General features: G+C 38.0%; 1 protein-coding gene across 2 annotated transcripts in view; it reads right to left on the minus strand.

Moving 5' to 3' along the window:
- Positions 1–25,949, minus strand: part of KATNAL2 (katanin catalytic subunit A1 like 2) — a 74,524-nt gene that overhangs the window by 40,138 nt on the left and 8,437 nt on the right. For both annotated transcript variants that reach the window (XM_044657828.1, XM_044657826.1), the window contains exons 5-11: positions 24,956–25,054; positions 24,670–24,747; positions 20,601–20,699; positions 18,928–18,991; positions 18,586–18,704; positions 8,619–8,710; positions 6,823–6,933 (exon numbers count right to left, since the gene is read on the minus strand). In XM_044657828.1, coding sequence (XP_044513763.1) covers positions 6,823–6,933; positions 8,619–8,710; positions 18,586–18,704; positions 18,928–18,991; positions 20,601–20,699; positions 24,670–24,747; positions 24,956–25,054 — 662 coding nt within the window. The remainder of the gene's footprint in view (positions 1–6,822; positions 6,934–8,618; positions 8,711–18,585; positions 18,705–18,927; positions 18,992–20,600; positions 20,700–24,669; positions 24,748–24,955; positions 25,055–25,949) is intronic.

The following is a 25,949-nucleotide window of genomic DNA, read 5'->3' on the forward strand; positions in this document are numbered from 1 at the left end:
AGTTGTGTTCAGCAGGAGAGCCCCCTGACTCTGTATTGCTGTTGGTTTTTGACTCCTGACATTTTGAGGTGCTTTTTAAAGATTGATTTGGAAGGATTGTCAGAGTGGTTTAGGCCTTCACTGCTACTAAGCTGCCATCATGGCTCTGTCCCCCAGATTTGAACTCAGGAAGAGAAGTCTTCTGACTCTAGGCCCTGTACTCTTTCCACTATGCCACCTAACTGCCCTTATCTAGGATTATGTATTAACAAACTATGTGACCAATACTTTGCCCAATCCATGAAGTTTCCTTTATTTAACAAAGGCTTCCCAGAGAGTTCACTGAGGGATCCCTGCATTGTTCATCTTAAATACTTCATGCCCATTTTCTATTCAAATGAAAAACAGCCATAGCAAAGGCAGAATTTTGAATGAGAAAATTCCTGTTTTCTAATCCAAAAAAAGTGGCAACATGCTGGTACAAGCATGAAACCAGGTACTATTGTAATTTGATATTGTAATTTAATGAACAAATTAAAAAACATAAACAAAATGTTTATTAAACAACAAATATTTATTAAACTTATTTTTAGGTATGTCTAGGCAGCTGGTTTGTGTCATTGTGCATTCAATTCAATTCAAACTGGTCTTAGACACTTACTAGACAAACTAACTTAGACACTTAGTAGTGTAACCCTGGGCAAGTCATGTTACCTCAGATCACCTCAGTTTCCTCAACTATGAAATAGGAATAATAATGACATCTATCCTACAAGATGGGTGTGAGAATCAAATTATAAAGTACTTAGCATAGTATCTGGATATACAAATATAAAAATAAAACAGTTCACATTACCCAAGAGCTTTTGTTTTCCTAGGTAGGGATACAATATGAACACAGTTAAGTTCATCCAAGGTAACTGGAGGAAGGAGAGAGTATTAATAGCTGAAGACACCAGGGAAGACTGCCCAGAGGAGGTGGTTCCTGAGGGAGAGAAAGATTCTAACAGTCTAAGATGAAGAAACAATGCATGAAAAGAATGAAAAACTTTTCAGCAGGTATTGAGTTAATGCACAGAAATGGAAGATGGAATTTTGACTTTGGGAAATAGCTAGAGTGTCAATATGGCTGGGGCAGAGAGAGGGCACATCATGGTAGTCTTAAATACCAGCCTAGGGATTTTGTATTTTTTCTTACAGACAATGAGAAGCCACAGATTGTTTTTGAGTATGGGAAAGACATCATCAAGCTGTGTCTTAGCAAGATGATTTTGGCCCTCATAAGAACTGGAAAGAATAACTAACTCTTGTCTATGAAAGTGGTATAGGTGAACTCTCGGTTTTTAAAAAGTAGATGGAAAGTTTTATGTTCCTCCACATGTAATTATAAAGCCATTCAAATGGATAAAATACAAAAGATGATGGATGTCAGTGGAGACAGCTAGGATGACCCCAGTAGAGCCTGCCAGGAGAAGTGAATGGCAAGTATAAATGAAAACAAATACGTGCTAGGTCTCCTTTATCTTTTTAATGCCCAGGTGCTAATGACATCCTAGGCAAAAACTAAGCTGGCAAAGGAACCAGTGAAAATGAAAACATAAGTGGGGATAGACAATGTGGTTAGGGAGCCCTCTTGAGTTGTTTAGATGGTTCTGAAGTTGTCACAATACGCCACTAGTTATGTACAAAGGGAACATATATTCTGGGGAGATTCTATAAGCTATTGCTCTTCTGAGAAAAATGCCAAGAAATGACTAAGAAAATATTTCTTTTGGAGTACTTGTTGATGGAAAAGCAGAGTTTGGGTGTCGTAACTGCTGTTAAGATTCTCCCTAGGAAATTATTTGGGCATGAATGGTTTGTTAAAGACATTTTGAAAAGAACAGTTTTATAATCAGGATAAGCTTGTAGTAAACAATCTATTGCTTATTGCTAATGAGACGAGACTAGAAAGAGAACAAGCAAATCGATCATGAACGATCTGCTTAGTATCTACCATGTTCTGAACACTTTGACAGATGTTACAGGGGATACAAGGTACAATCAATCAACATTTAAGTGTCTACTACTATGTGTACCAGGCACTGTGTTAATTGCTGGAGACAGGATGGAAAAAATGAGCGTCCCTGTCCTCAAATAGTTTATACTTTCTAGGGGAATATAATCTGCACACTGATCTACAAAGTATAGATATTTTTTAAAAGATCATTTGGTGAGGGTGTGGAAGGTACAAGCATCTACAAATATCAGGAAAAATCTTTATCTTATGAAGGAGATGGTCTTTGAACTGGGTTTGAAAAGAATCTAATTTCAGGATGGAGGACAATCTATGTAAAGCATTGTTGTGTCCTGATTCCTTTCGCTTTTCCCCTTTAACCCCACCACAAATTACCTTGAATTTATTTTCCATATACTTTGTAATTTGCTTTTATGTGTACATACTGTCTCTGTCAATAAAACCTCCTTTAGGTTCTGTGGCATATTTAATAAATTATTTTCGACTAAATGATTTTTAATTGCAGAGAGAGGGACAAAGCAGGAGAAAGAACAGTTTTTGGGACAAGAACTCATTATTTGACAAAAACTGCTGAGAAAACTGGAAAACAGTTTGGGAAAAATCAGGTCTTGATCAACATTTCACATCCTATATCAAGATAAATTCAAAATGGGTAAATGACTTAAATATAGGTAAAGACATCATGAATAAATTAGGTGAACAAAAGGAATGTGAGGTGACTTCCTGTGAATGTGGGAAGTACCTAATTGTGTATAATACTTTCATTCGTACTCAACATAGCCAAATTGGGCTTAGGATGTATGCTGATCCTCTCATTCCATGAGAAAAATACTGAGTGGTGAATAAAACTATGCCAAATTTTTCCAGAGGCAAAGACCATAGGGAATTTGGGAGTGGTAAGAGCTAACAACTTCCTAAATGTTTCATGACTGTCAAATTTACACCTACTCCATTCAGAGTAATGAATGTCTCCCACGTCTTCAACAGAGTCACCACACAAGTGAAGATTCCATGTAAGAGAATGCAATATGGATCAGCAGTGTCTGACACGAAAACTCTAATAATTTTATCCAGAGTAATTAGCCGATGTAAACTAATTGGCCCAACAAGAAAACCATAAGAGCCCAGAAAATGACTTACATGGGAAATATCAGAGAGAAAGGGCTACCAAAGGTGATCCTAAGTTAGAGTATAAACTCTTTTTTAAAATCTTACAATGACTGATGATGAACAATATTGTATCAAAGTGGTGGGAGGTGAAACCAGTTTAAAGAAATTTTGGCAAGATAGCTAACTAAACAAAAATAATCTCAAGGGCATTCCAGTATAATGATGGAAGGAAGAATACAGATAGAAGAAAAAAAGAAAAGATTTGCAGAAATCAAAAACTGTCCATTTTTGCAAAAACCAAAACCAAATTGTTTCTCCAACAAGGATAGTAGAACCACCACTCTTAAGCCCAAACAATACAGTCCCAGAAGTGTTTGCAGAGGAAAGAAAATGATGGAAAAGAAAACAAAGACAGGAATTAGATAGGTTGAACTAAGTACATATAGAAGAGGCCTGTGTTGGAGGGGATACTATTGTGAGTACATTGAGGGACTAATATGCAAGGTATTCTCTGAAGGAGGGGAAGATAGCAAAGGTGTAAAAAAAATTCTGGCTCTTATTAATACCAAAAATAAAGTGTCTGAGAGAACATCAATACCTATAAACCTACTGTCTTATTTATTCAAAAATCTGAGTCTTACACACACTGATTGAAGATATCTATGAAGAGGTAATGTACTAGCAGAGAATAAGCAGTTTCTATAAGTAATATTCAACATGTTTACCATATTGCAACTTAACTGAAAGATGAAGAGATTATAATAATAGAGAATATGATATAATAATAATATGCTTTGTTGACTAGGAAAAGAAAACATTTGATGCGGTAGAATGGGATGTTTTGTGTGTTTCCTATCTGTACCCCAAGGTCATTCGAGATTTCTTCATAGATAGAACAGAAGTAACCCTGCTCAATGACCCTCTCTGATCATAAGCATCAGATGAGACATGAATCAGGGAGACTGTGATGGTGAAGACTCATCTTCTTGAGTTCAAATCTGGCTTCAGATACTTACTAACTGCATAACCTTGGGAAAGTCACTTAGCCCTGTTTGCCTCAGTTTCCTTAACTGTAAAATGAACTGGAGAAGGATATGGCAAACCACTTCAGCATATTTGCTAAGAAAACACCAAATGTGGCCACAAAGAATCAGACACAATTGAAAATGACTAAACAACAACAAAGTTAAATTGAAATGAATTGATGATAGTGGTAGTAGGTAACAGTAGTTACTATACAGAACACTGAAGAGAGGTATTTTGTTGAGTTGTTTTTTCATCTTTTCCAACTCTTTGTGACTTGATTTGGGATTTTCTTTGCAAAAATACTGGAGTGGTCTGCCATGTCCTTCTCCAGCTCATTTTGCAGATGAGGAACTGAGGCAGACGGCATTAAGTGACTTGGTCAAGGTCACACAACTAGTTAAGTATCTGAGGCCAGATCTGAACTCAGGTCCTCCTGACTCCAGAGTCAACACTCTATCCACTGGACCATCTAGCTTTCCCACTGAAGTCAGGTAGAAGAAAGCAATGTCAAACAATAAATTAGAGGGGAAAAAAAACCAATACAAAGTGTAGCTATCTGGTAAGGGGCATCCAATTTGGAGCAAATGTGACAAGTGAAGCACAAGACCAAGATACAGATCTAAGGACAGCAAACGACCCTAGAAACTTTAGGTATACCCATCATTTGGGGAATACATTGATATTTTTCAGCTGAGCTCAAACCTACTGATCACTCACACACACAACCACAAAGAAACGTGTTCCAATGAGACAAATGCCACTTTAAATAAAGAAGACAGCAAAGGAGTGGAGGGAGCTTCAAACTTGACTTTTCCACAACAGCTAAATGTCACGTTTTCTGGGCAAGTGGTGAACAAATAAATACCTGAGTGAAAAACACTCAGGTTACCAAACAAAAGAAGAGACAGTATCAATTAATGACAGCTTTATTTTCACTTTTTTCCTTGGGACAACTTTCAATTGAACTTTACTTTTGGGGGGCAGCTGGGTAGCTCAGTGGATTGAGAGCCAGGCCTAGAGACGGGAGGTCCTAGGTTCAAATCCGGCCTCAGACACTTCCCAGCTGTGTGACCCTGGGCAAGTCACTTGACCCCCATTGCCTACCCTTACCACTCTTCCACCTATAAGTCAATACACAGAAGTTAAGGGTTTAAAATAAAAAAAAAAAAACAATTGAACTTTACTTTCAATGCAAGTCATTTTACTCCCATTATCTCTTTGGGCTTTTTCCCATTATTTCTTCCAAAATTTCTTTTTTTTAATTTGAGGCTTTGGCTTTCCAGAAGATGTAGGAAGCTGCAAACCTACTGATAACAGTTGAGGAGAGGTCATCTTCGACTGGCTGCATACCATGATTCTCTGTGCAGATTATTACTGAGTTAAGTAGACATCTAAAGATAGGATTTGCCTTAATGACTCTGTTAAATATCCTGTTTCCCTCTGGACTCCTAGGCCTGGGTTTATGAATGCTCAGCAATTGAGGCGGGTCAAATTAGCCCTAATTGGGTATACTAAACATTTCTAACCTGCCTATTACCTTAAATGAAAATATTAAAATTGAAACATGTATTAATCCTCTGCTAATTTTCACATGAAATGGCACAAATGAGAGGCTATTTCTCCTTTCTCTACTCTACCACTTCTTGATAATCAGGACAAGGAAAGGGCTAAACAGATAGAAATCTTGTGCTTAGTTCTACTAATGAGAAGGGAGTCAACTTCCTCTTCAGAGTGGACTAAATAAGTTAATAGAACCCTACAGCATAGCTGAGTCCCCTACCCTGAACGATATCCCAGATAGGGTTTGACATTAGCCTGAAAGAACTTCTTTAGCTCCAGAAAAGTCAGTAATTTATTCTATTCACTAGAAGTATAAAGAATATTATAGATATTCTATTTGAGAAAATGATTTATGCTTTCTTATGACACATACCTATCTTTGCATTTATAGATTATAGTTTCCAAGGGTTTTTGTAGATGTCATCCTGGTTGATTATTGTGACACTCTGATGTGGTAGGAAGGACAAGTGCTCTTATTCTCATTTTCACCTTCCTAACACATATATCATTGCAGGTGAAATGGATGAAGAAAAATGGAGTAAGGAGCTTGGGGACCTGGGTCCTAATTCAGGCTCTTCCATGAATCAGGCATGAAAACCAGACAAGTTCCTGTCACTTCTTCAGGCCTTTTAATTTATTCTGTTTACTATTTGATTGACCCTAAAAATCAGGATTCTAATGGTGGATTATGTATTCAATTAGAGAATATTTATTTTTCTACTTTCTGTGTTCTCATTAAAAAAAATTTTCCTTTTAAATTAAAAAAAATATGTCCATATAATCCGGCCATACTACTTCAGTAATATTCTTTGAGCCCTAGAGATTTTTAAGCCCTTTACAGATCTATGTCAAAGCATTGTTGGGGCTTAAATATAATTTTTTTAAATTTGGCTTTAAAATAGAAGCCTATTTTAAATATTAGTATATGCAGTATTAACATATGTTTTCTTTATTACGGATAATTCTTACTTGTAGTAAGAATTGCAGAGCCTAACAGAAAAGCTTTAAGTTAATCTTCAAATGTTTTAAGCAAATATAAAAGCTTTCCCCTAAATTCTTTGAATGGAATCCTTATCTGTGCTTAGAAGCTCAGGCAAGTGTATTCAAAATGTACTGTCCCAGTCTCTTACCAAGGCAGATTGGAAGCTGCTAAAACAAAGACAAGATCTTCAGATCGGGCCAATCCATCCATCTGCATGAGCAATTCTGTTTTCATCCGAAGACTTCCTTCATGTTCTCCCCTACCAAGAAGGAAAAAAGCATGAATTTTCAAAGTGATGGAGAACTATCACTTTTACATATGACAGTGTAGCTCACAGTAACTAAATCCTAGTCACAATTTGAAATTCTTCCAACTATAAACCAGAATTAATTTATACGAGCTTACACTCATGCATTATGTCAAATTTCTCCTTCATTTCATTATTCTGAGAAGCCACAGATACTGGAGCCAAAAAAAAAAAAAAAAGAAAAGAAAGAGAAAAAACATATGACAGTGTAATCTTGGCATAAAGATTAACAGAATGGAAGTGAGTGAATGCTAATGGTGGTATTTAACAGAAAAAGCCGTTAAATTGAGGATTGGCAGTAAACTAGGAAATAGCAGAAGAGAAGAGTGAACAGAGTTATTGGTGGATTAAAGACAATGATGCTGTGTCCATCTGTAGTGTGATGCATATTATATAGTCTCTTTATAAACCTACGTGCACAGGCTGCCAATTTTTAGGGATCTGAAATTGTCATAGGAAGAGACATTAATAGCCAAAAGGAAGCCATTTTTCCATGCTTCTGATGGAAGAACCAATATAAGTTCAATGAAGGTAGAGCTCACCCCATATGTAGTCAGAATAGAAAAACAAGGTAGTTTTCTGCACAATTAAGTTTCTCTCTCACCCCTTCACTTTCCCCCCAAAAAAACCACTGTCAATAAGGAAAAACCTCTTTTCCTAAGCTTAGATAGCCCAAATTGGCTACCAGCATTGACCAAATCATCAGAAAACTGCTCAGCTCTTCATTTTCATGTTGTCTCTTTGGACTCAGCTGAAAGGATGCACCTTTAAATCCTTATCTTTTGAGAAAAGCAGAACTTTCAATTTCTTGCCCTGAAGGCAGAAGCCAAGGTCTAGTAAGGTAAGTAGTTGGAAAACCTGGAATCAAATCCTGACTTTGTTCTTTTCTAACTATGTGACCCAAGGCAAGTTCTATTACAACTTCTCTGGGACACAGTTTAAAGATAAGGATCTTTAAAGTGATAGGAATGGGCAAGATGGCTTTGAAGGTCCTTTCCATTTATATATCTAGAAGTCGATGGAACAGAGGGGGAAAGAGTAAGAAAGTATGCACAGCAACACAATTTGGATCCGTATTATCTTTGGGAATTACTTATTTACGAACTGGATGAATTTTCTTAAAAGATATCACTTGGTAATATATGTATAACTCAGTGGAATTGTTTGTCAACCCCAGGAAGAGGGAGGGAAGAAGGGAGAGAGACAACAAGAATCATGTAACCATGAGGAAAAAAATTTTTTAAGATATCACGGCCCTTTCTTTGATGCCAGTTGAAGAGGAGAGCCCTATGTCTGAGAGACCACAATTAGATCCAGAGAAAGCGGTGACATTCAACTCACTCATGCCAGCAAGACAACTCTTAGCAGCCTGGTACATTGGGCCTGGTTGATCTTCCGACCTAAAAACCACTCCTGAGTGGAGGATAAATTTTTGCCAAAGAAACTGTTTAAAACATCCATTCTGTTAACAAGATCTAATTTAAAGGATTTTCCATCTGTTTACTGAAAATGTGTTGGTTTATTAATGTGCTCATTCTTCTAACAAATGTTAATGGGGTTCTGGTCATCAGACACACAAGAGGAAGAAAAAACAACAACAAAAAAAATTCTGAAACAAAAGCCAAATCCTCACTCACCCAAGAGCAGTACCTCTCTGACTCATTACTGACTCGAGCTCATCCAAAAAAATTGTTGAAGGGGCATGATACCGAGCAAGTTCAAATAACACCTGAACCAAGGGGAAAAAAAACAGTTAAAATGTTCAAGTTAAAAGTCTTAGTAGCTCTCACTTAAGGGCTTATAAGGACTAAATCATTAAGCATTTATGTTGTACTTGGTAAATCATAATAAGGTTTACAATCATTGCACTTATTCATCCTAGCAATATCCCTTGAGGTTAAATGGCCTTATTTGCATTTATCATTTGTTAAAATTATATCCAGAAAGGGCAAATGATTTGCCCAAGGTTACCCAATCATCAGTGAGTGAGAGAAAACTGGAATTCATTCCCTGACTTCCCAATCTAGTGGTTAGCCCCTACGAACAACAACAGAAGCTAGAAGTGCATCATAACATATGGGCACAACAGCTCTATTTTTTTAAAAAGCTACTCATGACAATTCCTCTCATCAGTAATAGATTTATAGTTACAAATAATTGCTAGGAATAACTGCAGAAGGGTTATTCTAGGAAAGGGGGAGGGGAACAGAAATAACAGGATGTGCAATAAGACTTTAGCTTCCCAAAGAAATCTGGTCCAGATTGACAATTAGAAATAATCTAGTTTAAAGAGTCTCCTTTCTAAATACCACCTAGTTAGACGGGAAAAGTCTGTTTATTTTCTTGCCATAAAACACAATGATCCCAAGGTTGGAATGGAGCAACTGTAATCTACTCTAACTAGGAATAAAAAATGAAGATACAACATAGTGGAATTGTCCCACAGACACATTTAACTTAAGTAGGCTCAACCACCCATGTCAACTGACAAAAAAGAAAAAGAGATTTGTACACAGCAATGCAGGATCTAAACCGTCCGGTGGCACCGGGAAGTAGGTCTTCCACAGGTCATGTTTTCCAAGCCTCACAGTCACCCTGGAGTCCCCTGGAACTGGGCCCAGATGGGTTCACAGCCACCATGGATTTACTCTTCTCTTCCCCAGCTGATAATTGACAAGGTCTCACCTAACTGCAGTTTGATCAGAGTTCCATCTCAAGCTCCTAAACCTTATGAGAGATTTAAGAGACTGGAAGGAAGTTAATTTTGACTATGAAAAAAAATCATTTGTTATTTATAGCCACATTCTTTGTGGTGGCAAAAATTGGAAAATGAAGGGTAGGGGGGGAGTCCCTCGATTGGAGAATGGCTGAACAAACTGTGGTATCTGATGGTGATGTGAATACTATTGTGTTGTAAGGAATGATGAACTGGAGGCTTTCTATGTGAAATGGAAGAACCTCCAAGAACTGATGTAGAGTGAAATGAGCCGAACCAGGAGAACATTGTACACAGAAAGTAAAACATTGTGGAACAATCCAATGTAATAGACTTTGCTACTAGTAGCAATGCAATGAGCCAGGACATTCGCAAGGGACTTATGAGAAAAAAAGCTATCCACATCCAGAGAAAGAACTGTGGGAGTAGAAACACAGAAGAAAAACATTGACTTATCACTTGTTTATATGGGTACATTATTTGGGGTTTTGGTTTCAAAAGATTGCTCTATTGCAAAAATGAATAATATGGAAATAGGTATCAAGTGATAACATTTGTATAACCCCATGGAGTTGCTTGTCAGTTCCAGAAGAGGGGAGGAAAGAGGGGAGGAAAAGAAAATGCATTATGTAAACATGGAAAAATATTTTTAAAAATTAAAAACAAAATTTTAAAAATCATTTTTCTTCTATGGGTTGACTGCCTAGCACCAGCATAAGATGAAATCACACTGTGTTGCATACTTAGCTTTTTGTTTTGTTTTCACTGGATCATCTAGGCCAATCCCCTCATTTTACAAATGAAAAAACTGAGCTTAGAGAAGTGAGGTGGATTTGCCATAGGTCAGAAAATGGCAACAATGAGAGTCAGACCTGAGTATCCCAACTCCCAGTCCATTGTTCTTTCCACAATATCAGAATATGTAAGGGATGACTATGCTTAGAATAGCGTACCTAACAATCTCCAAGGATTTGGAGGAAGTCAAGTGGACCCTCTATAGGATTTGTGGAATTGGAAGAAAGTAGGTCTCAACAAGTTGTATGCATTTACTAAAGAGATCACTCAACTATTCAGCAGCAATCACAATTCTTAAGAGGCATGAACAAATGCCTTCACCCATTAGGAGAGGAGGGACATAACCAAAGCGTTATCTATAAATAACTCTTTAATTGAAATAAGAGAAACAAATGTCAGGAAAACTCCTCACGCTGATTTAGGGGAAGGTCTTTAAAGGTCCTGTGAAAGGCTTCTAAAGAATAGATTTGTGCCAGGGCAGGCATTTTTTTACAAAGCTGGTGCCAAAAGCTCAGAAAATCAAGACACAAGTGTACAACACGAGTTCTGATAGGATGCAAATTCCTAAAGTCAGAAGAAGTTAGATTTTCCCTTTTCTAAGTGGTTTTTTAAAAATAAAAGATGGGGTGGGATTGGCAGTATAAATGTTAATATGTAATCCCTGTTAAGAAGGCGGCTGAGTTGGGGCCAACTGGGTGGCTCATTGTATTGAGAGCCAGGCCTAGAAATGGGAGATCCTAGGTTCAAATCTGGCCTCAGACACTTCCCAGCTGTGTGACCCTGGGCAAGTCACTTGACCCCCATGGCCTAGCCCTTACCACTCTTCTGCCTTGGAGCCAATACATAATATTGACTCCAAGATGGAAGTTAAGAGTTTAAAAAAAAAAAAAAAAAGGAGGCTGAGGCAGGCAGAACTCATGAACACAGGAGTTCTGGATTATAGTGAGTTATACTGATATGTTTTCTGAACTAAGTTTACATTAATTTGGTGAGCTTCCAGTGGATAGAAAGCCAAGCCTAGAGATGGGAGTGGGTTCAGCTCTGGCCTCAGATACTTCCTAGCTATATGATCCTGGGCAAGTCACTTAAGCCCCATTGTCTAGCCCTTACCACTCCTTTGTCTTCAAACCAATACATAATATTGATTCTAAAACAGAAGAAGCATAACTCCTGTAAATGCTATAGACATTCACTGCCTTCACTTCTCCTCTCATTCCTAATCCCTTTGCAATCTAGCTTCTGGCCTCATCACTCAACTGAAACTCCCTTTTTCAAAGTTATCAACAATTTCTTGACTGTCAAATCCGATGGTCTTTTCTCAGTCCTCATCCTTCTTGACCTCTGATGCATTTGACACTCTTGACTACTTTCTCTCTCCTAGATACATTCTCCTTCTGGGTTTTCATGGCACTAGTGGTGTCTCCTGGGTGTCCCTCTTCCAGTATGATCACTCCCACCTTGGTATTCTTTGTTGGCTTCTCACCCATACCGTGCTACCTAAGGATGAGTGTTCTCCAGTGCTTGGTCCTGGCCATCTTTTCTCTCTCTACATTCTCTTTCAATGACCTCGTCACTTCCCATGGGTTTGATGACCATCTCTACACAGAGATCCAGCTCTCATCTTCCTCCTGAGCTCCAGCTCCACATTACCAGCTGCTTCTCCAACATTTCAAACTAGAGGCTTTGAGACATCTCAAACTCAACACGTGCAAAATAGAACTCTTCCCTCCCTGGCTCCAAACCAACCCCTATGCCAAGCTTTCCCATTTCTGTCAAAGATGTCACCATTCTTCTAATTTTCCAATTTCATATTCTTGGACTTATACTCAATTCTAAAACCGATTAGTTTCAAATCTTATTGTTTTACCTCCAGAATGTCTCTTGTATCTGACCCCTTTTTGTTTGTTTAGTATTTTTATATGACCCTTAATGTACATATCAGTCATCTTAAATCAGGCCCTCATCACCTTTTGCCTAGACTAGTATAATGGTCTCTTCATTAGTTGTTCTTTCTCAAGTCTCTTCCCATTCAAAATCATCCTCTGTATAGCTGTTAAGTAATTTTTCTTTTTCTTTCTTTTTTTAAAAAACCTTACCTTCCACCTTAGACTCAATAGTGTATATTGGCTCCCAGGCAGAAGAGTGGTAAGGGCTAGGCAAAGGGGGTCAAGTGACTTGCCCAGGGTCACACAGCCAGGAAGTGTCTGATGACAATTTGAAACAAGACCTCCTATCTCTGGTCCTGGCTCTCAATCCCACTGATCCACCCAAATGCCCCCAGTAATTTTTTTTTGTGCAAGTTTGACTATTTTCCTTGAGGCTCAGTAAACTCCAGTAACTTTCTATTGCCTCTGGAATCAGATAAGCTCTTCTATTTGGCTGTAAAGCAATTCATAACCTAGACCTGACCTATCTTTCCAGCCTTACAGCATAATCCTCCCCTTCCTGTATGCTATAATCCAACCAAATCTCACTATACCTCAGTTATGGAACTCCATGACTTTGGACCTGCCATTCCAATGCCTGAAATATAGTTCCTTCTAGTCTCCATCTCATAGTTTCTCTTCTTTAGAAAACACCTCAGGGGCAGCTGGGTGGCTCTGTGGATAGAGATCCAGGCCTGGGGATGGGAGGTCTTGAGTTCAAATCTGGTCTTATATACTTCCTAGCTGTGTGACCCTCAGCAAGTCACTTAACCTCCATTGCCCAGCCTTTATCCTTCTTCTGCCTTGGAACAGTATTGATAATACACACTAAGATGGAAGGTAAAGGTTAAAATAAAAAAAATAAAAAAAAACAACATCTCAAGCCCCAGTGTCTTCAAGAAGCCCTTCCTGATTCCCCTCCCTATGCTCTATCTCCCTAACCACAGAGAATTTCCATTGTAGAGATTTATTCTCTTCATCTATTCTTCCCTTCAAATACAAAATAAGTTCCTTTGAGATAAAGAATTCTTTTTTGTTGCTTTTTTGTATCCCTAACAAGCACATAGAAGGTACTGAATAGGTACTTGCTAACTTCCTGAAAAACTTTCAGAACACAGAGACCTAGTAGAGAAGAACAAAATCAAATGTGAGAGCAATGTGAGATGGGGATCCTCCCTATTTTTTGTCTGTGCCTCTCAAGTGGTGTCAAAGACGTTCTCCATGAGCCTACAGAGGATGAGGTTCCAACCTAATATGCTCATTCCACTACAAAAAGCAGTTATTTTATCCCTTTGGGCAATAATTTGTAAAACATAAATATAAAAGAGTAGAAAGAGGATGGCAAATTGTCCTAAGTCCATTCCCATTTGCACTACATAGAAAAAAGAAGAGTAAAGTGACCATGACAATGATGATAATGATGATGATAACAACAAGAAGCATCTGAGATAATGAAGGAAGAGACAGAGACAGAGACAGAGTTCAAGTCCTGCCTCAGTCACATAGTCATTGTGTGTTTCTGGGCAAGTCATATGACCTCTTGGTTCCCCGGGCAAAAAATGTTAGAGCAGTTTCCTGATCTGCATCGGTAGATGGAATTTCCTCACCAGAAATTCCCTATGCCAATAAAATCGTAGGTCTAATTACAAAAGAAAATTGACATATATGGCACTTAAAGTTTATAAAGAGCTTTATATATGTGTACATATATGTATATATAATATAATTTGAGATAATGTATAATAAGTAATAAATGCAAGCAAAGTGCTATGTTAAATACAAGGGAAGAAAATTTATAACTTAAGAGAGGGATCAGCTAAAAATAGTTCAAAGAAGATTGATGGAAGAGTCATTGGTAAGTTGGTTTTTACAGAATACATTGGAATTCAGTAGTTGAATAGATATTCCAGAAACAGAGGCAAAGGAACAAGGGCAAGAAAGCATGGGCTTATCCAGGGAACAGGAAGGGATTCATCATGGTTTGGAAGGTAGAAGACATGGAAGAGAATGACATCAAAAGAACAGAAGAGAGATCCCATGAGAATGTTGTTGCCTCTCAGTTGCATCCTCTTCTTTCTGAACTCATCTGAGTCATGCTATTCCACTGGCTGCCAAAGGTAGGGTACCAAACTGTGGGGGCCCTTGACTGCTTATATTTTACTTACTAAGCCATGAGGGTCAAAGAAAGCTTGGGGGAAATAGAGAGTAGAAATATGAAAAACTAGTAGGAGGCCAGTATAATAGTCCAGATGGGGCTAATGATGGTCTGTAGCCCAGTGGTGGCAATAGAATTAGAACATGTATGATAGAAGTGGGAGATCACAAGCAACAGCAATTCCACAGGGCTCAGAAATGGGTTGTAGGAGAGATGAGAGGGAAAGGTCAAAGCTAACACCAAGAATTCTAACATCAAGGACTGAGTGAGTGTTGGGACCCCTGAGAAGTAGCATGGGATGAGAAAGTGTAGAGGAGTCTGGAAAACATGAATCAAAATCCTGCTTCAGATACTAGCTGTATGACCTTGGAGAAATCACCTACCCTCTCATGAATTTCAGTTTTCTCATCTGTAAAGTGAAAATAATAATAACACCTACTCCATAGGTAGGTGGAGAAGATCAAATGAGAAAATGCAAACTTTGCAAACCTTAAAATATAAACATTAGCTATTATTAAAGCTGGGCAGCTAGATGGCCCAGAGGATAGAAGCTGAGCCTGAAGTCAGGAAGACTCAGACTCCTGAGTTCAAATCTGGCCTCAAATACTTGCTAGCTGGGGGACCCTGGGCAGATCACTTAACTCTATTTGCCTCAGTTTCCTCATCTGTCAAATGAGCTAGAGAAGGAAATAGCAAACCACTCCAATATCTTTGCCAAGAAAACCCCAAGTAAGGTCATGGAGAGCTGGACACAAATGAAACAACTAAATAATAACATTATTATTATTATTCAATGAAGTCAAATGCATATTTGTTATGAGAGCCTAGTTTTTCCTTTTTTAAAAAAAATGAGTGGAAGAAGGAGAAGGCAGATGGGGATGAGTTTTCCAAAGAAAAAGAAAAAAGTCATTGATTATTTTTAATATGAAAAAGAAAAAAAAGGAAGACCAGAAAGAATCAAAGATAACCTAAACAACTTTGAATGGTGCCTGTTTAAGTTATCTTTTTTTTTTTTAAGAAAAGTAACCCGTGAATAATAGAACTTAGTTTCACATACAAATATTCTTCTTTTCTTTTACTGGGTATAGGAAAATATCCACTTTCATTGATATTCCTTAAGTTCGGAAATTAAAAAAAAATTTTTTTAACTCACAAGTTGAAGGAGAGACCAGGTTTTAAGATAATGATTAGGCTAGTTTTGGGAAGTGAGATTAAAATTGAAATGCTATCATTTTCTGACTGATCCTATTTAAAAGTAAGTGATCTTGCCCCTTAACTGCTTAAATCATAATTCTTTGTCTCTGACTTAGTTCAGAATTCAGCTGTTCTATAATGAATTAATTTGAAAAATTTGTTTCTTCTTGCCTAAAGCAATTCTATTGGCCTTGAAGATTTTGTGAGAAAAAAGGGGGGGGTGTTTCTAATATCTTTATACAACCAAGTTATCTTTCAAGGATGTCTTTTTTGTTTTCCAAAAGTCTGGGCAAGGGGCATGAATAGGCAATTTTCAGGTAAAGAAATCAAAACTATCAACAAACACATGAAAAAGTGTTCTAAATCTCTTACAATCAGAGAAAGGCAAATCAAAACAACGCTGAGGTACCACCTCACACCTAGCAGACTGGCTAAAATGACAGCAAAGGAAAGTAATAAATGTTGGAGGGGATGTGGCAAAATAGGGATTTTGCTGGTGGAGTTGTGAATTGATCCAACCATTCTGGATGGCAATTTGGAACTATGCCCAAAAGGCTTTAAAAGACTGCCTGCCCTTTGATCCAGCCATACCACTGCTTGGTTTATAACCCAAAGAGATCATAAGGAAAAAGACTTGTACAAAAATATTTAGTGGTGGCAAAAAATTGGAAAATGAGGGGATGCCCTCCAGTTGGGGAATGGCAAAACAAATTGTGGTATCTGTTGGTGATGGAATACTATTGTGCTAAAAGGAATAATGAACTGGAGGAATTCAATGTGAACTGGAATGACCTCTAGGAATTGATGCAGAATGAAAAGAGCAGAACCAGGAGAACATTGTACACAGAGACAGTTACACTTTGGTAAAATCGAATGCAAAATCTGTACTGGCAACAATGCAATGACGCAGGACAATTCTGAGGGACTTATGAGAAAGAATGCTACCCGCATCCAGAGAAAGAACTGTGGGAGTAGAAACACAGAAGAAAAACAACTGCTTGATCACATGGGTCAATGGGGATATGATTGGGGATGTAGACTCTAAACGATCACCCTAGTGCAAATATCAATAATATGGAAATAGGTCTTGATCAATGGCACATGTAAAACCCAGTGAAATTGCACATTGGCTATAGGGGGGAGGACAGGGAAAGAACATGAATCTTGTAACTATGGGAAAATATTCTAAATTAATTAATTATTAGCGCCCCCCCACCCCCAATTGGGAGAGTCAGGGGCATCTCAATAGCTCAGTGTATAGGGAGCCAGGTCCAAAGATGAGAGGTTGTAGGTTCAAATCTGGCCTCAGATACTTCTTTGTTGTGTGACCCTGGGCAAGTCTCTTAACCTCATTGTCTAGTCCTCACCACTCTTCCTTCTGCCCTAGAACCAATACCTAGTATTGATTCTAAGCTGGAAGCTAAGAGTTAAAAAAAATTGGAGCAGTCATCTGAATAGAGATGGTATTTGAAATCATGAGAAGAAATTAAAGTTTTGAGGCAGAAGTATATAAAGAGAAAATAAGGGAGGGCAGAACTTTGGGACTTTCCCAATAGTCTTTATTTCTTGAAGCTATGAAAAAGAGATTTCAAATATGCTATCTCATAACCATAAATTAGGCAAAACAAGTATTGTTATCACCATTCCGCAAGTGAAGAAACTGAGAGTTTCTTCTGAGTAATAATTCCACAAATATTTACTAAACATTCACTTACACTGTTAGGTGTTCGAGATATCAAGACAAATATAAACCAGGTCAGGTCATCAAAAACAGCACAAGTAATGTTTGATAGATATTTGTGGAATTATTATTGTGTAGCAGGTCATTTGTTGAGGTGGGAGAGGAACTCCAGAAAGCTTCCTAGAAGAGGTGGCATCTGAGCTGACCCTTGAAGGAAGATAAGGATTCTACAAGGCACAGGATGAGAAGAAAATGTATATTATTAATGAGATTCTGAGTATGGAGATGAGCAATAGTAGTCCAATTTGGGTGGAATACAGAAGGACATAAAAGGCAAACATGTAAAACAGGGCTGAAAAAAGAGATTGATTCCAGATAGCAGAACACCTCAAATGCCAAACAGAAGAAGCAAACAACCAAAAATGTGGGGTTTTGTTTGTTTTTTGAAAACTATATCATAAAGAATCAAAGAAAGACAAGATTGCTGCTTGGAATGGATAGAATAATAAAAAATAAAGAGAGACAGGAAGCTGCGTTGCTTAATTCTTAGTTTCTATTTTTTCTGTCATTGACAATAATCCACCCTCTGGAAAAGATGGAAATAAATAAGTTGTTGACAGGCAATGAGGTGGCGCCATAGTGCCCAGAGAGCTGGGCCTGGAGTCAGAAAGACCAGAAGTCAAATACAACTTCATATACTAGGTGTCAGACCCTGGGTAAATCACTTGACTTCTTTTTGCCTCAGTTTCTTTGACTGTAAAATGGGGATCATGAATAGCTTCTACCTTCTACACTTATTGTGAGGATCAAATAAGATAATAGTTGTAAAGCACTTAGCACGATGCCTGGGCATATAGTAGGGAGTGTGGAATGCTTTCTTTCACCTCATTTCCCCAAGAAACTAGACAGAATCCAGATGGGATGATGTCCTTTGTTGATGATCCTGGGAAAGATCTTGTGATCAAAGGTCACATAAAAATGGTCACTGTTTCGTATGTTCTTGGGAAATAAAATCCCATAGTGAGATTCTCCCAAGCATCATCACAAGCATTTGAAACCAGGGGAAATCACCTTCTCACTTTCTTCCATCCTGCACTGTGCTATAAAAACTTAAAGGAAACAAATCAGGGGTCCCTACCCGTACGAGCTTTTCAGAATCACCCCTCCACTTGCTGACAATGGTGGATGCAGAAATATTAAAGAAGGTTGTTTTGCATTCAGTAGCCACAGCTTTAGCCAGCAGAGTCTTTCCAGTACCTAGAGATACAAGAATAAGATTGAACTTTAATGCATAAAACACAGACATGCAGAAGTCAGACACCATCTGGAGGTGGGCTCAGCTGGGCTGAGCCCTACAATAGCAACTTTTCCAATGGACTGAAGCAGAATATAACATTTTCAAAATGAACTCATTCCTCTTAACAAAAGGATAACTCAGTTAACGCAGAAACAAAAGTAGGAGATATAAAAATGTGTTTACCTGGAGGGCCATAAAGTAATAGTCCTTTCCATGGGGAAAGAATCCCCGTAAACAGCTGTGGATACTATGGAAACAAGAGAAATTCAGAGGCAATTATGGGTTTTGTACCAATGTATAGTAGGAAAGCTAGCAAAGGCAAGAGGGACAGATATAAAATCCAGGTCTCCCATAGATTAGAGTTACAAACTATTTAATATGATTAGATTTCATGTCTGGTGGCCAGTTGAATTTTCTGGCTTTGAATTTATATTTATTCAAAATTTTTTCTTTTCCCAATTACATGTAATAATTTTCAACATAAGTTTTCTAAAATCATAAGACTCAAACCATCTCCCTTCCTTATTTCTCTCGCTAACCTCTCCCACTCAGAGATGGTAAGCAATTTGATCTGGACCCTACATGTATTGTCATGCAAAATAGACTTCCATATTGGTCATCGTTGTAAGAACACACTCATACAAAGCCAAAACCCCCAAATAAAATCGTAAATACACTGATGTGAAACATAGATAGCATGCATTGATCCACATGCATCCAACTCCAACAGTTCTTTCTCTAGAGGTAGATAGCATTCCCCATCCTAAGTCCATCAGAATTGTCCCAGATCATTGCACTGCTGAGAGTTGGCTTTGAATTTTTAAAAAATTTATTCTTAATAAAGGTGCATATAGACATTATGTTTGGCAGCACATATTACACTGTTTCTATTTTACCCTGAGTTTTATGGGTTTTATAGGAACTGTACAAACCTCCTACCAAGAACCTCCTACTTAAAGACAAAAAGAATGAGCAAAATTAATGAATACACAATATGTTGAATCAAGCAATTATGCATCACTACCATTTTGAAGGGGCATGTTTCATGCAAGAATCATATTGAGTAACAAATTCGGTAGCAAAAACAAAGAATCTTCACTCTTACCCAATATCTCTGTGATTTAGTAATCCTAAACTTTGCTGTGCAGACCTATGTGATAGGCCAGTAGACATGAAGGTGAGGTGGGGAAGAATTTTAAAATTTAGAAATAGTCTTGTGATACTTTTGTGATGTTCATACAACACTGACACAAGCCCATGCAATGGAAATGTCACATTGAGATTACATAAATACTTATGAGATCTATGACTTCATCCTTGAAGAGAACTAATATCTGAGGGAAGTCCTCCCACCCAAACAGATTGCAATTCTCTCTATGACTTAGTAGAAAAGTCTTTAGGTAGTTGCATGAGGCCAACACACATATATTTCTACCAAGATGTAGATAGCGGTCGAGGGAAGAGGAACTTTCTTTAAAAGGAAGGTATTTTTGCCATAAAAAGTAGGTTTCCAGGAGGCTGATGTGAACTTAAATAGACAGTGGCATGCTTTTCAAAGAATAACTGAATATACCCAATTACTCCCAAACCTTAAATCTATGATCCTATGGTCCTATAATCTTAGACTAGGTCATTAAGAGGACAGAGCTTCCAAATGGACATTAACATTATGGATTAGGTTTTGGATTGCCCCAATCTGGGCAAAGCAGCATGACACGGCTAAGAAGTTAATTCATGGGCAACAAAACACTCTGTACTTCATTTCCTAATGCATGTGACTCTAACATATATCTGTCCAATTGATATTGGACAGGGATAACTCCCAGGAGGTGACTTTAAAGCTTTTTTGTCCTTACCCTTATAGGATACACAACAGCCTCTTTGACTAACTGCTTGGCTGCATCAAGTCCAATAATGTCATTCCACTTTATGTTGGGATTTTCAAGATAAATGTCCTGCAATGCACATTTGATCATTTTGTTAAAATTAATGTTTTCCTCTCCAACAATAATAAACACAAAGGCAGAACAACCGTTGACTTATAATAGGCCATAAAGTGCTAGTGATAAAAACTTTTCACATTAGACACGGACTCGCTGGAATTTGGGGTTAGTTCCCCAAAGGGAGGCCATGAAAACATTCGGTTCTTTTCCCTGGAGAAGTCATTGATGACAAGATACTTCTAGAAGAATTCTCATAACTATGGACTTCACCTGCCTTCAGTCAATAACAAATAAAGATGATTTGTGGCAATAATTAAAGAGACTCCAGAATATGCCTTCAAATTACATGAGCTTTTACTGTGAAACAGAGTTACTGAAGGAGTACTGGACTCTTTTTTTTTTCCCTTGGTCTTGCTAACACTTTCCTAATTCATTACATAAAAAGAGGGAATGCTATTTAGAAAGCAATTTCTTTGTATCCCTAGTGACAGCTCCCTGTTTCTATCAGGTAGCAATAGCTTCTACCAGATTCAAAAAAGTCAAGTACGAAGCTAAAGTGCAGGTCTCTCTCATATTGGGACTTTAATCTCGTGGTTTTTAGATGCATTAGCATCTATTGGGGGCAATCAATTAAGGTGGCCTTTACTGATAACTAATTTAGAGTTTCTAAACTTCAATTTCACAAGAAGCATAAGGAAAGTCTCTCAGGGTCTTTCCCTGCCTTGGGCCACCTGAATTTGTAAGTATTTTATATCAGAAAAGCTTTCTTTTCAATATGAATCAATGTCACCAAGGAAGACATAATCATGGAGCTGTTCTTATGTTAAGACATTCCATAAAGATCTCGAAACCTATCAATGTGTACTAGGAAAGCTAGCAAGGACAGGAGATGACAAACATGACAAAATCCACATCTCCCATAGATTGGAGTTACAAGCTGTACTTAATAAGATTAAATTTCATGTCTGGTGACCAACTTGATTTTTTAAATTTTTTAGAATTTAGAATCAAGAATTCTCTTGATTGCCAATCACAACCTCATTACCCGCTTTGGGGAAAGGCGATATAGCCAAAGACCCAGGGGGTTGATCTATCTACTTGGTCTTTAGAGAGCCTCTGGAGATGGGCAGCTATGTTCCAACCGAAGGCTTTTTTCCAGAATTGAGATCAAAGCTGTGTCATTATGAACAGCATCCTTAGAGTGCAAGCTCAGTCTAGGGAAGACATTTCTCAAGATTAACACTGTCCAGCTATAAAGTGGATTGCATCTGGAGGCAGTGAAAGGACGTTTTCAGGGAGAAGTTGGACAGATGGCCACTTTCCAGGAATGATTTAGATGGAATTCTTGCTTTAAGTGAAAGGTTGGACTGGCTGACCTTTAAAGACTTTTTCACTTTACACCCCATGATTGTTTTGTTCATAGTGGCCCTTTTGTAAAAAAATGGTGCTAAATATGAATAGATGCAAAGTAAGTAAGCAGAACTAGGAAAGCAATATACACAATGCATAAATAATGCAAATGGAAAAGACAACAACAATGAAACAACTAAAAATGAATGTTGTAAAATTATAATAATAATAGCTAACATAGACTCTGTGCTAAATTCTTACAATTACTATCTCATTTAGTCTTCACCAATCCTAGGAGGTAGATGCTATTATCTTCATTATTATTGATAAAGAAACCAAGGCAAACAGTGGTTAAGTGACTTGCCTAGGGTCATACAGCTGGTGAGTATCTGACCAAGATGAGCCTTCTTTACAGAGAAAGGGGATGTAGGGTGTGGAACAGCGTATATGATGTCAATGTACTAGTTAGGTCTGCTGACTTTTTTCTCATCTCTTTTAAAAATTCTTTATCATAAGGGATGGCACTCAGACTGGGGGATATACTGGGAAATGTAGATGACATAAAAACAAACAAAAACAGTAAAAAAAGATTTTTAAGTTATAATTTGCAAGGGACTCTGGTATTTTTGCTTACCTTACCTCCTGTCTTAGAAATGATACTAAGTATTGGTTCCAAGGCTGAAGACTGGTAAGGGCTGGGCAATGGGGGTTAAGTGACTTACCCAGGGTCACACAGCTAGGAAGTATCTGAGGCCAGATTTGAACCAGGATCTCCTGTCTCTAGGCCTGGTGCTCTAGCCACTGAGCAATTTAGCTGTCCCTGACTTTTCTTTATATAAATGAAGAGTTCACAATACAATCCCTTCTTGCCAATGCTACAGATTCTTATGTCAGATTTCCTTCTATAGCATGAGCCCAGAAATCTTCCAGTCCACCAGTATGGTTCTCAGGAAGCCGGTCTATGCCATAGCTGGTGGAGCTGAATGATGTTCAGAGATGGAGACTGGAATATGATATAAGGGAAAGAGCTCAAATTTGAGAGTCAGAAGTTTGGGGTTCAAATCCTGCCTCTCTGTCATTTGTGTTTTGGCGAGTCATTTAGCTACCTTTAGTCCTCAAGTTCCTCATCTGTAAAATAAAGAAGGTCAATAATGGTCTTTGAGACCTCTTCAGCTCTATTACTATTCTCTTCAGGGAGAGGGGCAGGAAGCTCCATCAGACTTTTCTCTGAGACGGTCGAGGCTCCACTGTTTTTATTTAACTAAAGGGGGTAGCATGAAGTTAGAAAGAAAGCCTGCCAGCAATTCAAGGATCTATCTTATTTCTCACATCAATTCATGCATGCAAGTCATCTAAAGGGGTTCTAGGTTTTAGTGAGTCAACCTTACAACACCAATGTTGCATACTTGGATGCCTGAGAAAATGGGGGTTCCCTTAAGAGGAATAGGGAAGGGAGCAGCTGGGTAGCTCAGTGGATTGAGAGCCAGGCCTAGAGATAGAAGGTCCTAGGTTCAAATCTGGCCTCAGACACTTTCTAGCTGTGTGACCCTGGGCAAGTCACTTAACCCCCATGGCCTCGCCCTTAACTGCTCTTCTGCCTTGGAACCAATACACAGTATTGATTCTAAGGTGGAAGGTAAGGATTTTTAAAAAAAGTAATAGGTAAATTAGGAAGAGGAATGGGTTTGGGAGATAAGGTTTTTTAGTTCTGTTTTGAACATGTTTAGTTTGAGATCCCTATGGAATACCCAGTCAGTGAGTGTAGGACTGGAACTCAGAAGAGAGATTACAAACTGAAACCCAGGAGATGGTTTCAAAGATCTGGGAATTATCAACAAAGAGATAACAAATCACCCAGTAAGAAAATGCAGAGATATAAGAAAAGAAAGCATAGGACATGACTTGTCCTTATCTGAAAACTAGATGGTTACCCCAAGCAGAGCCTGGAAACCACTTGTTAAAGATAAAGTGGGGATTCCTTCATCAAGCATAGGGTTGAACTGCATGACCTCTGAGGTCCCCTCCTACTCCAGTGTCTTGTTCTCAAGCTTGCTCTGCAGCCTCTTGCTTTGCCTACTTTCTTAAGGATGGTTCAGGCAAACTTTCAGTTATTTGCCTCAAGGCTCTAGCTAATACTATAATCCACAAATTTTAGAAGTCAGACCGTTTTGGCCGGCATCATCAGTGAAATCTCTTCCATATTGGTTTAATTTATCCGGAATATTCCAAATTATGAAACCATCTTGTTCACATTCTTTTGCCCTTCTCTGGAACAGACTAAATAAATAAGACTTTAAAAAGGATTTGTGGGGGGCACCAGGGGGAATGGGAGAGAATAATATTTTTTACCTTAGCTGCAAAACCTTTCACCTATGCCTTCCTTATAAGTAAGTCCTTCTTCAATTGGTTTTCTTAGTCTCTATAGTAAGATGGGCTTTTTGTATTGTAATTTTATGATTCTATAATTTATTTATCATGCATTATTGTGCCTCTAAATATGAGCGTCTTTGCAAGTGGGGGCACTTTATAAATAAATGATCATATTTATTGTTATTAATAAAAGAAACAGCCTATATGCTCCACTAGCCACAATCAGGCTCAGTAAATTTGTGAATTGAATATCAGATCTTACCCTGCTTACAACAGCCGCGAGTTCTCTCATCTCACTATTCATGCCAATAAATGCACTTAGAGGTTTTGGTAATCGTACCTGAAGATAGAAACAAAAAGCCTTACATTAAAATGTTGTTTCATAATTTAGAAAAAAAAAAAAACAGCGTACATGAACGAACAGTAGTGTGTTACAATGACCTTCGATTTGATCTCCATTTCTATTTGCATTTCTGAAGATTAAATTTTTAGAGTTCATTTAGTTTTTGTATCTCTTGAAAGATAAATATAACATAACTTCCACTTACTGAAGGTTCTGGATTATAGTCAAAACCATTTAAGGTTATTTCATTGGTTGTTCCTTTCATAGCATCTGTGATCAACCCGTGGAAGTCAATTTCTGGACCCTGAAAGTTAACAATGGTTATTTACTGTGCTGAAATATTTCACAAGAATTTTAGACTTAAACACCAAGTTAATTTCCCATATTTATTAATGCTACAGGAATTACTTTCTTTCCTTCTTTTTAAGTGTACAAGGTAAGATTTCTAATACAAGAAATATAGCTAAAAGGGGGTTTGTACCTAAAAGAATCCAATTAAAGCTAGATAGCACCTATTCCAAAACAAGCATTTTACAGATGGAGAAACTGGGAGTCAGGGAAATTGGATGACTTTCTAAAAATTAGTGGAATACCCAGAAATAGGACAACTTCTAATTCTCACATGCCACATGTGAGCCCTCCACCTTACCCCAGACAGGGGAGGGAGGAAGCACTCCCATTGGCTGCTGGGCAGAGGAGAGGGTCATGTGATAAATGTCCTCAGGTACACATGGAGACGGGGAGGGGAGCAGCCCCCTCCGGCATGCTTTGGCATTCATGCCATAGGTTTGCCAATATGGCTCTATACTATGCAGACCCAACTATGGTAGGAAAAATGTCCTTTGTCATTAAATATGTTCCACTGAAGGATAATCACTTCCTTATTGCCACCCTCTGTCTGCCAAATATTATACAATGAAATCATATAATAACATTCCATCTAGCAATATTATATAATACATAATTATACAATACATAATTGCAACAGGTTCTTAAGGTGACATATTTGGTTTTCTATTTTTAGGTGTAAAAGCAAAACAAAATCATTAATGGCCTAGAGCAAGAATTCCAAGTTGGTCGGCCATGTTGGATCACAGAATCATACTTCATACAATATCTCTTTCATTTTTCTCCTTGAACTCTTGATATACTTGCTAGCTCTGGAAAAGGGGACAAGCCTGAAGGCTTTGTTCTTTGGG

The sequence above is a fragment of the Gracilinanus agilis genome, chromosome 1 (assembly GCF_016433145.1).
Source record: "Gracilinanus agilis isolate LMUSP501 chromosome 1, AgileGrace, whole genome shotgun sequence".
Classification (NCBI taxonomy): Eukaryota; Metazoa; Chordata; class Mammalia; order Didelphimorphia; family Didelphidae; genus Gracilinanus; species Gracilinanus agilis.